The sequence below is a fragment of the Stylophora pistillata genome, chromosome 8 (genome assembly GCF_964205215.1).
Source record: "Stylophora pistillata chromosome 8, jaStyPist1.2, whole genome shotgun sequence".
Lineage (NCBI taxonomy): Eukaryota > Metazoa > Cnidaria > Anthozoa > Scleractinia > Pocilloporidae > Stylophora > Stylophora pistillata.
The window spans coordinates 2,901,733-2,912,623 of record NC_142526.1 but is presented as its reverse complement, the minus strand read 5'-3'; the positions used below and the strand labels follow the sequence as shown (position 1 = coordinate 2,912,623).

The 10,891-nt window shown below is 38.7% G+C and overlaps 2 protein-coding genes across 4 annotated transcripts; one reads left to right on the top strand and one right to left on the bottom strand.

Moving 5' to 3' along the window:
- Positions 1 to 1,427: 1,427 nt before the first annotated feature.
- On the top strand, positions 1,428 to 4,410 carry LOC111325792 (techylectin-5B). Its single transcript, XM_088731185.1, has 3 exons — positions 1,428 to 1,648; positions 2,754 to 2,840; positions 3,572 to 4,410. Exons 2-3 carry the CDS (start codon positions 2,762 to 2,764, stop codon positions 4,216 to 4,218), a joined length of 726 nt encoding a protein of 241 aa, XP_088587311.1. The 5' UTR covers positions 1,428 to 1,648; positions 2,754 to 2,761; the 3' UTR covers positions 4,219 to 4,410.
- Positions 4,411 to 4,793: 383 nt separating this feature from the next.
- On the bottom strand, positions 4,794 to 9,982 carry LOC148724434 (uncharacterized). Of its 3 annotated transcripts, none has more exons than XM_088731183.1 (3): positions 9,829 to 9,982; positions 5,591 to 8,436; positions 4,794 to 5,251 (listed from the first exon to the last, which is right to left on the bottom strand). In XM_088731183.1, exons 1-3 carry the CDS (start codon positions 9,881 to 9,883, stop codon positions 5,195 to 5,197), a joined length of 2,958 nt encoding a protein of 985 aa, XP_088587309.1. In that variant the 5' UTR covers positions 9,884 to 9,982; the 3' UTR covers positions 4,794 to 5,194. The 3 variants fall into 3 exon arrangements, with proteins under 3 accessions (XP_088587309.1, XP_088587308.1, XP_088587310.1); XM_088731184.1 differs by lacking the exon at positions 4,794 to 5,251 and adding an exon at positions 5,347 to 5,487; XM_088731182.1 differs by having other exon boundaries at positions 4,794 to 8,436.
- Between the last annotated feature and the right edge of the window lie 909 nt (positions 9,983 to 10,891).

Here is a 10,891-nt window from a genome sequence, read left to right as displayed (position 1 = left end):
GTGTGTAGTCATTTTGCAAACGGGTAGCCAATGGCACCCTCTTATTATCACTAGAAAATTTAATTTATCATATAGATACTGATGAAATACCAGGATTTTTCCTTTTCCTAAAAATCATATCTTTATTGCGCGCGGTGAAGGTACTTTTTTTTATCTTTCACGCCTGAGGATATTGGTGTCGCCTTGGTTACTAACACGATTAGCTTATAAGAGAGCTTCCCTCTCAGGCGCGCGGCTTGACGGTATCAGCATCTATAAAATAAACAGAACATTACGTGGCCGCTTGGGGATACGAATTTTATCTTCTTGTGCTAAAAGTACTTCTCACTCGTTCGCTTCGCTCACCCGTGAGAGATACTTACAGCACTCGGCGATAAAATTCATATTCCCGCGCGGCCATGTAATATCGTTTATATCTGCATCATACCATAATTGAATGCAAGTAAGGAAATAATCCTCGCAGGTTAACAGCAATTAAAGAAATTGCAATTAGGCCAGAAGACATTACAACAGATGAAAAAAAGAATAGTCTGACCTAGAACTCAAGTTACATAAAAAGAAGGACAAAAATGTGTTCTCTTCGCACACAGTTTTTCCAACTGGCTCTATCTGAAAATGTTTTCGGTATTTTATTAGAGCTCGAAAATTTCAAAGCGGCATCAATGTAAATATAAGTGTTTATTTGAGATGTGTAAAAAACAAATTGATGTAAATATAAGTGTTATTTGAGATGTGTAAAAAACAAATTGAATTTGGGCCATTAAAGAGTGAAGAAGATAATTGTCAGTTGAAACCTCGAATCGAAAAATTCGAGGTGGGAAAATACTAGATGCTATGGCGAACTATAGGAACCTTTTCAACGGCATTTCTGCCAAAAAAAAAAAAAAGAGACAAAAAAAAAGCAAAACAAGACAAAACAAGAACCTTGTAGGGAATAAAAATACGAGATTATATTTTATTTTTTTTAGTTTTTATCAATGATTATTTTATCAGCTATTTCAGTCTTCAATATACTGACGAGTGAGACTCTTTGAAAACTCTGACCGTCCCTTTTACAAACTGTTGCTCGCGTAATCTTTGTGGACTTTGAAAGGGGTTTAAACGTAATTACTTAGAGTGCTTCGTCAAAAAAGATAGTTGAATTCCTGCAGAAAACTTAACGCATCCTGGTCGGACGAGACACCAAAAATAAACCAAACTACATCGGGATCCCGAGATCCTTCGGAACGGTTCTTTAAAATACACTGTTACTAAAGCTATATCAATATACAATGACCTACTAATTGCGAACAAGATTTATATGACAAATGGTGTTATCAGGTTGGTATACGCCATGCTACAACGACATAAGGTTATTGCGTAATCATCTTTGTTCTTACATATTCTCGAACTCCTTCTGCACAGCCGTTTTTTGTAATCAGTCTTCTCAACACCTCCCATGGCAACTTATTTAGCTATGCATGCATGAAAGATCCCTGCTGAAATTGTTATGAACGAATGGAACTGACTCAAATGGAAACTTAATTGCTTTTAAATCCCCGTGTTTATGTTCGGTGACTTTCTTCAGCCATTTCCAAAGAGAGAATTCCTCCAGAGTGAAGCTAAAATTGAAAGCAAAAACAAAAAACTGTGTCTCAAAAGAGAAAAAGTAAGTATATCTGCTTCAATTAGAATGAAATCTAATTACTCAGGTTAGATCAACCGTATGACTATTCATTCAGAGTCAATCGTTAAAGGAGATGAAAACAACGTTCTTGTTCCACCGTCGAGTGCAAAAAATCGTTACAGCAGATAGACTATCCGGAAAGCTCAGTCAAAATTAATAGAAGCAGAGAACTGGTTTTCTTATTTGATCTGTTTTTTTTTTTTTTTTTAATTTCTTACCTGAACAGAGAATAATCGTACTTCGTAGCTCCACTTTTTAAACCTTTCTGCGTCTTATCAGGAGCTTTCCCTTAAAGAAACTTCCACTCAAGCCTGTAGGAATACAGTCTTTTTAAAAAGATCAACAAACACTGTCTAGCATTTTTTCTCAAAATGCTATAACCCACTAAATAAAAAAAGATGTTCTTCTTTCTCTGTCTGATTTCAAAGCTTTATATTTACATACCATATTTCTTTACATAAAGCCGGCGCATTGATCATGTAAGATCAATTTCACTTCTTGAGTCTTTTCAATAACCATTCATTTCGCATTGTAATTTTTCCGTTAATTTCTTTCAAAATTGAACGGCTAATAATCAATAAAAATTGGATAACACTACTTTTTTCCATTTCGACCAAACCCCGATGCAAAAATCGAGTTTTCTGTAGAGAGCCCGGTGGGTGAGCAACTCTATAGAAAACCAGGCAAGCCTTCTAAAAAGAGAACCGCGTTGAATTAATATCACCCAGAAATAATCTGAAGAGGGACAGAGGGAGTTTAACTGGATGGGAATCGGCGGATATCAATTCACATGCTTTCCCGCGGTTCATGCTGAAAAAGACACGTAGTAATTGTGAAATTTTTCTCTGGAGAGCAAATATTTTTTTGCATCTACGCAAAAAATTTCAAGTTTATAGGATGTTCCTCAGATAGCTGTTTTTCTGTTGCATCAGGGTTTGTTAATGTTGTTCGTTCCTTCTATAGGGGAGAGTAGCTCGTGACAGCCAGGGCGTCGGCCACATCAAGGTTACATCAAAATAGTGAATCTTAATCTTCGACCGTTTGTCATGGTCTTATAATAAATTTTTCTGTTCGTTATTGTTCACAGATATTGAAATGGTCCTACAAAGTTTCTGTTTGTTGATAGTGATGTTATCCATCATTTTTACTAGACCTGCCGAATGTTTACCAAAAGGTAGGCCAACTTTTGACTACGCTGGAAATTCTAGGATATAGTTTTATTCCCAGGCATGTAAGATGGTCAGGACGCCAAAGGGTCAGTGAGGGACCGGGGAAGAGAGAGGGGAGTTCACAATATGTCATAGCCAGGGTACCTACCAGATTGTGAGTCGACTTGGAGTGACATTTTCTCAAATAAGTTTGGGGGGAGGGATACTTTTACAAAGCATCTGTATGGATGAGTATCTGACACTGGAAAAGATTTACGCCGGGTAGATTCTTCGCGATTCTGGATCATAACATATGTCCTCATGTCCTCCTTCCAGAAAAGCCCTTAATAATCCCCCCCCCCCCTCCAAGCAACGCGCTTAATACTCATCAGTGTTACTGCTATATATTTGTGCAAATTTTGAGACATCTCATGCTACAAACATAGGCTATGATTTTTTTTTTGTCTCAATAGATTTTGTGGTCGATAGTTACATTCTCACCTTTCTTTATGAGAAATAATATTAAGAAAACGCTCAGGCCCATGTCAAATTTCCTAAAACTTTTTAACTTAAAAAAAATATCTCTTAATTATAGAAGAAAGATTGCTTTCCACGAGGTAGATAAACATTAAGTCTGAAGAAAGTCGCATCGTGGTCCCACAATGTTAATCCTCTTGTCCATAGACTAATATGCACGTTTGATGCCCTAACAAATGAAGTATTACGTTATTTGAAAAACACTGACTTATCCCAACAGACTGCTCCGAAGTTACAAAATCGCGAACTGGCCTGTATCGCATCGATCCCGATGGAAAAGGCGCAATCAAGGTATTTTGTGACATGAAAACAGATGGAGGTGGTTGGACAGTATTCCAGAGAAGGATCAACGACAGGGAAGACTTCTCTCGGAATTGGACCGAATATAAAAACGGTTTTGGTAGTCTGGGAAGGAGGACAAGCTTTTGGCTTGGGAATGAAAACCTCCATCGATTGACAGCCAATCGAAGGGTTTCGTTACGAGTTGAGTTGGAGGCTTGGAATCACCCCCACAAAACGTTAACAACCACGTACAAGGAATTTTACGTCGGCGACGAGGCCTCTCTGTACCAGATAACATTAAGCAAGGGAAAAGGCTCTGCTGGTGATGCTCTTCGTCCGCACAGGTCCATGCCTTTCTCCACCAAAGACAGAGACAATGATAAGTCTCAGAGAAACTGTGCCGAGCGCTATAAGGGAGGATGGTGGTACAAAAGTTGCTTTTACTGCAATCTGAACGGGGAGTACATCAACCGAGAAGATATCGGGAAAGACCCCCATCACTTTGGTATCGTTTGGCGAAAGAAGAAGCTGAGGAAAGAAACTTCTCTGAAGTTCAGTGAAATGAAGTTAAGACCGCCAATGTGAGTGATGGGGAGACAGTTTGGAGTAAGTTCAAAGGATTCTTTACGGGATAATGATAATGATAAATGACAGTTTAGTTATAATGGTTGGTAATTATATAGCAAGTATCGATCACTATTTCCGAGGGTTGAATCAATACGCTACCACAATGAATGTAACATAGCTCCCGGTGAAATAAAGGTTATCTAAAGTCTACGAGGGATTTTGTTATCAGCCATAACTCATAACAGACTACTCGATAGGGAAACAAAGGGTACAATCAGGTATCCACAAGCAATTCCCATCAAAAGATATTGCCACCATTGAAAACAGACAATGTTACCATCAAAAAACAATATACCGCTCTTTCCATCGCTCACGAGAGATGTCAGGGGAACACGAGAAAATTTGGTAAATTATGAGCATGACTGATTTACAAACTGTCCAGAAGACAACAACAAAGGCTTCCTAATAAATCACTTTTTTAATAATCTGGAAAAACGATGAAAAACAATTCTCTTCCATCACACATCAACACGTTTGTATGCTAGGTTCTAAAGATAATTCCTCTTCTGAAATATTTATCAAAAATACACAACTGCGTTTACATATTTTAATGCCATACATCTCACTTATCGACTTAAGGAAGGAGCTTTTTACAATCAATCAATACTCTTAACTTAAGTGTCTAGCCCGCGATTTAAATTCTTACTTTCAAATACAAAAATACCCCATTTGGAAACAAACAATATTTGATACAACCAACAGTCATCAGTGTAAAATTGTAACAAGAAATCTAAGTTAAGAATTGAGAAGTCATTAAAGACTAGTTGAGCCTAAAAACGTTTGTTATAGGTTTTTTATATCATATTTGGTAGATATAATGTTTTTTCTACTTTAAACAGAAAAGCAGGAGTTTTCCAGTAGGATTTAAGTGCAATAATTGATTGGTATGCCATAATCTTCGTGGACAGCAGACATTCTTGTACCGTAGATTTTACTAGGAGTGTGCTTGACCTACAACGGCCACAAGCAGTCTCCTTTCTTCCGTCTGATTCTTCCAACATGCAGAAAATGAATTCAAGACGTTATACAAAACTTGAAAACCTACTACAATTACCCGACACAACTGAGAAACAACAGCTAAGAGAACAAGAAGGAAAAAACATGCAGGTACCAAGCATAGAATAACGAGTTCTACTACGTGCAAGACAAACCACGAGTTTCTGAAGTGCGTGTCGTCGATTGAAACACCCAAGGATACGAAAGAAGCAAAGAATACGTTCACAGATCCTAAAACAACAATAAATGCCAATGAAATGGTCTCAATTATATTTGCAATACCATCACGAAATGGAAGAGCGAAAGTGTGATGGATAAGAAACAACACACTTACCAGATTCATGACGATAACCCGTGACAAAGGGTCACTGACAAATGACTTCAGTGCAACAAGAATTAGTCGACGACCAATCATGACGCTTTCCCAACAAAGGGACAGTTTGCTTCCTTCTTCAGGCCTTTTAAAGGAGTCATAAAGAACCATTTCCAAATACCTTCTCGAATCCGAGCTTGGAGGTGCGTTTTCAGCAACTGCTCCTTTGATTTTATCGTGTAAAAACATATATGACCAGTAGATTAGAAATGGCAGTGGCAAAAAACAAGCTGATAGCAACTTCCTAACAGAGAGAGTACCACCGTAAAACTTGATTGAGCCCCAAAGTAGGACGAAGACGAAGGGTACAACGTATCCACATGCAATTCCTATCAAGAGATGTTGCCACCACTGAAAACAAACAATGTTACCATCAAAAAACAAGCGCCTCTCCCCTCCAATATCAACACAACGCAACAAACTGAGGCTTGTAGAGGCTAACATTGTGTATCCGAGCAACGTGGTTTGCAGGATACCACCTACATATGGACCAGGAGATGGCTTCCCTTTTCCACGAAGCCTTTGAAAACCACAGAGTACGCCATACAAAGTACATATCATCAGCCACGTGCAAACAATGTGAGATGTTAATAAAAACCTCTTGTTAACGGGAGTGAGGCCGGGAAAGGGACAAATGGAAACTCCAACATAGGTTGATTTAAAGTTGAAGATTCCAACAATTGGCTCAACAATTTTGTCTTTGATAAGCATCTGGGACGAACCAGAGACGAGGAAAAGATTTGCTACCTGATAAAAATAGAAGAGAATCTTCAGATACCCTTTGTCAAAGTAGACCTCTTGTGATACTCGCTCATTCTCTTTAAACCACAGGATCTGACGCTTGATCCAAGGTACCACAGAAGGCCTAAATGTTAAGTACAATGCCAGGAGAGAAACATAAATCAACGCCACGGGCCAGAACCAATAATCGTTACACCAATGTAATGGTATGCACTGTGTGGAGTAAAGTGTCTCCGTATAATTGACTTTACACTTTCCACATAATTGGCCAGACCTGTTCCTGTTTCCTTGACAACTGTTAAATTCAGGAAAGTCTGCTTCCGTTGTTTTGTTACAATACCCCACAGGACACATGGTAAACCTTAGCAGTGATGAGTTTCGCTCCTCTTTAAAACCCCAAAAGTTATGTTTGGCGACTATATTCTGAGAGCAATTTGCACCAAATGGGCAACGGTGACATTTGACTGATGACACCACCTGGGCTCCATTGGCTTTACCACCTTGTAGACTATAGGAATCTCCCTCACATGCGGAGCACTTAAACTTAATAGCAGTGATTCTAGCGTCAATATAATCAGTGCAAGAGTCGGGATCAAACGAAGGACTGCCACCGTAACAGTCAATAGTTATTTTACTTCCAAAAGGACAAATGAATTTTGTTGGAAAGCTGTCATTTCCGAGGCTTACTTTATTACCTGAGTTCACCCTCATTAGTACTTTATCTCGACTATACGCCTCGGTCGCCACTGTTGTATTGGACAGAACCAAATTTCCTAAATTAACAATTTCAATGAGAGAAGGAGAGCTAGGGTATTTCATGTTTAAGGTTTGGTTGAAAATGCTGTCTTGTATTAGAAGAGTTGATGTTTCTTCAACGAATAGTTGTGTGAAATTGTCCAAAAAGTAGGAATTCCGAATCTCTGTTGTACAATTACACTCAAATATTATAACAGCAACATCATCTTTCTCTGCAACGTTTCCTCTAAATGTTGTGTACTTGATGTTAATATATTCGCAGTTCCTGCCTGTCGTAATGAAAAGTACTGCTCCGTATGGTCCAAACGAGATATCATTTTTAACAAATAAGGTATCGTTAATTTCGAGGATTCCTACATCAACTATAGACACGGCAGAACCTGTGTTATTTGCAAAGGTACAACTAAGTACTTTTAAGAGTGAGGAACGGCGCACCTCGATGCCTCCGCCGCGATTTGACTTTATGATTGTGTTCTCAAGAACAACACTATTCTCAAGTTTTCGTGTTATAAAGATGATACCTCCTTCCTGTTCTACTCTGTTGTTTGCAAATGTTGAGCCTCTTATCATAACAGAAATATTGCTATGCATTTCGTTTGCCAATGACTTTATTACGATGGCTCCACCCACATTAGAAATGAAGTGACTGTTGCCTATGTCAATGACACCTTCCAAAGGATTTTCTTCGACCTTAACGAAGCTTAACGAACCATATGTCCCACTGCAGTTGCTAAAGCTTACATTGTCAATTGAAAGTACCAGTAAATATTTCTTCTGGATAATCGGTGATTCAATCTTGGTACCGTTGACGAAAACGGAGATACATTCTTCATTTCTGTCAAACGCTGAATTTGTTATTAGAAAATCAGACACCATTTTCCTTCTTATTACAAACTGCACACCTTGTTTACTACCGACAAATTTGCAGCCGTGGATGCTGGCAGATGTGTCTTGGAAGAATATAAAACTTTCCCTCACGAGTAAACCTGATAATGTAACATTCATTTGGTGGGTGTTTTCAGAACCGTCAAACGTAAGACGTGTCCCCTCAGAGCATCTTATCTGAGGAGGTATGGGTCCAGTTCCTATCAAGGCAAGCCTTTTATTGATGTAAACTCCCAGATGTTGAGTTGAGTGACAGCTGTACGGATCTTGGTCAGTGTTGGTGCCATCCAGGTAAATTGCATCCCTATCTGAAGCCAATGATACTCCCCGCCATATAGTTTTACATGGTTTTGTTTGAACACATGACCAACTGTCATTCCCTGATGCGCGGGAAATGTAAATGTTGGTTGCTTTCGACACACGCCCTATGAGAATAAGGATTTCAGCTGCGTTATATGTGAGTGTTTTTATTTCTAAACTTTCGATTTTGACGTTTTGAATACAGAAGTATTTTTTTAACATATGATCGACGTCACGTTTTTTAAATTTTTTATCGGGATTTTAATACGCATCCAATTTTTCACAAATTTCAAATTGATTCAAATTTTTGACATATGATCGACGTGACGTTTTGATTTTTACATGGATTTTAATACGTAGCCAGTTTTTTTTACTAATTTCAAATTGAATGTAACACGACCTTATTTAACAGAAGAGCAACAGAGCTAGAGTTTGTCGGTGGGGAAGCCGGGCACGACACTACTGCAGTGACGCAGAACAGAAAAGTTGCGTGACTATCGTCCAATGGGAGGGGTCATTCACGTATCAAATTCCCTATCACTGAAACGAACTTCCCATCACTAGTTCATCACCACTTAAAAGATTGACAAATTACCATTTGGAGAAAATGTTGAGATTTTGGAGATATTTTGCCTTTCGTGAAATCAGAATACTTCTATCTTGCGGGAGATAGGTCAAGAGATTGGTCAGATCACGAAGGACCTCTAAAGCTTGTAATTACAGCCATCCTTCGAGACGTTTTCGATACTCTTCCGGTCGGCTGATAAATAATTGCGTATATTAAATCGAATCAGGAATCAATCTCCTATTAAAAATATAAAATAGAAATCCATAGTCAATGCTTTTAGGTAGTATTGAGATATGTGAAGGTTTCTGACTCATTACTGACAAATCTGTTATTTGCGAAAAGGAATCTGTAATTGCGGAACGATAATACCTGAAGAAAACTCCTCAGGCAGGAAGAATGAATCGGTCAGTTCACCGCAAGTGTGGATTGCATACGCAGCGTACCAAATGATAGTAACAACAACAAGCGAAAGTGGGAAATGAAAAATTGAAGTCTCCACTGCTTTCGTGAATAAATCAATGCGTTGTCTATGTGAAAGAAGAGTTGCGCCATTTAAAGGGTCTGAAAGCCATAAAGAGAAAATGTAATTTGAAGTATTAGCAAGAACTCAAGTGCACTGTCTAAATGGCGTAAGCAATGTACGTTGTCGATGAATAATTCAAATGCGTGACATGACCACTTCCGGACCAAGAATACTTGTGGAAAATGTCGCAGCATGTTTTTAGATGAAATATGATGTTTGCTTGAAAAATCGAACTGATCCCGAGCTCTTTGAGCTTCGTTTTGTTTTGCAAATTACAGTAAGCCTAAACTCCTACCTATCAGTCTGTAAAACAGACACGAAAGGACGTAAATCGGCTTGAAATCACAACCCATAGCACATTGCAGGGATCTCTGTAGCTCTGGTTCACTTCGGTATATTGTTATTAACCTAAATGACAAATCATACCTTGTGCAACGATACAAATTAAGAAGAAACGAAGAATACGGCGAGTCGAGTTCATCCTTTCGGCTCTCTTCCAGTCAATAAAAATACAATAGCAAGTCCTGATGTTTTATTCTTGGTTTCCCTCCATGTCAAACCGGATGTTACTCAAAACGAAAGTTAATAGATTGAGCTTTGAGCCCGCGGTTGGGACAGCAAGCAATCTTGAAATCTTGAGCCCATGAGAGTAAGTTGAGGAATATTAATTTTGCGCCCCAACTAACATAAATTCGACAAAATTTCTTCTGTAAGGTCCTTGCTGTTTTATATTGAATAATGATATAGAAGTATCTAAGAGGGGGTAAAAATGTTTGGAACCAAAGGGGTTTATGGCACATTTTAGCATATCTCAAGAAATGACGTATAAAGGAAAGTACGCAATTTTTGTTTGCAAAACAGAAAAACAGCCAATTATTGTACGTTTCATAAACACAAATTCCAAAGCCTGGCGTCCAATGTCGATGACTTGGTGGGTAATTTTTGTAATCAGAAATAAAATGCAAACAAGATGGATCAGAATCCACTAATTACAGCCCAAGGATTAAGCTCTTAAACACGAAGGCGCGCTATATAAGGAAGTCTTCCCTGGGAAGACCTATGCTCATTTGTCACTCTCCGTTGACATGTGCGGGTCAAATTTAAATGCTGGTAGACGAAAAAAAGGAGCTAGGGAGATATCTATTGTTCACTTCCACCAGCATGGTGGCATGAGGTAACGTGCGAACCACCTACTTCGATCTCAAATTTACCGCCAGACATGAAGACAGTTTCCATTGGAGAAAGGAAATAGAAATCTCAAAAATTCTTGTATTGTGATGAAGACATAAAACAATTTTAAGGAATGCGCCCGCTGTTCACTGCTTTGGAGTAGCTTTAACTCAAGCTGACTTGACTCTAAGGGCCTGCTTGCATGAGCCGGGCTGGCCTGTTAACCGGGCTGATTTCTTTTGTTTTGGTGTTCACCAAAGCGTGAAAACAAAAGAAATCAGCCCGGCTAACCGGGCCAGCTCGGCTCATGTAATCAGGC

Coding starts and splice junctions, on each gene's coding strand:
- LOC111325792 (XM_088731185.1), top strand. CDS start 2,762: ATGGTCCTACAAAGTTTCTGTTTGTTGATAGTGATGTTATCCATCATT. Junction 2,841..3,571: donor TGCCGAATGTTTACCAAAAG/GTAGGCCAACTT, acceptor TTATCCCAACAG/ACTGCTCCGAAGTTACAAAA.
- LOC148724434 (XM_088731182.1), bottom strand. CDS start 9,883: ATGAACTCGACTCGCCGTATTCTTCGTTTCTTCTTAATTTGTATCGTT. Junction 8,437..9,828: donor AATTTGTATCGTTGCACAAG/GTATGATTTGTC, acceptor TTATTCTCATAG/GGCGTGTGTCGAAAGCAACC.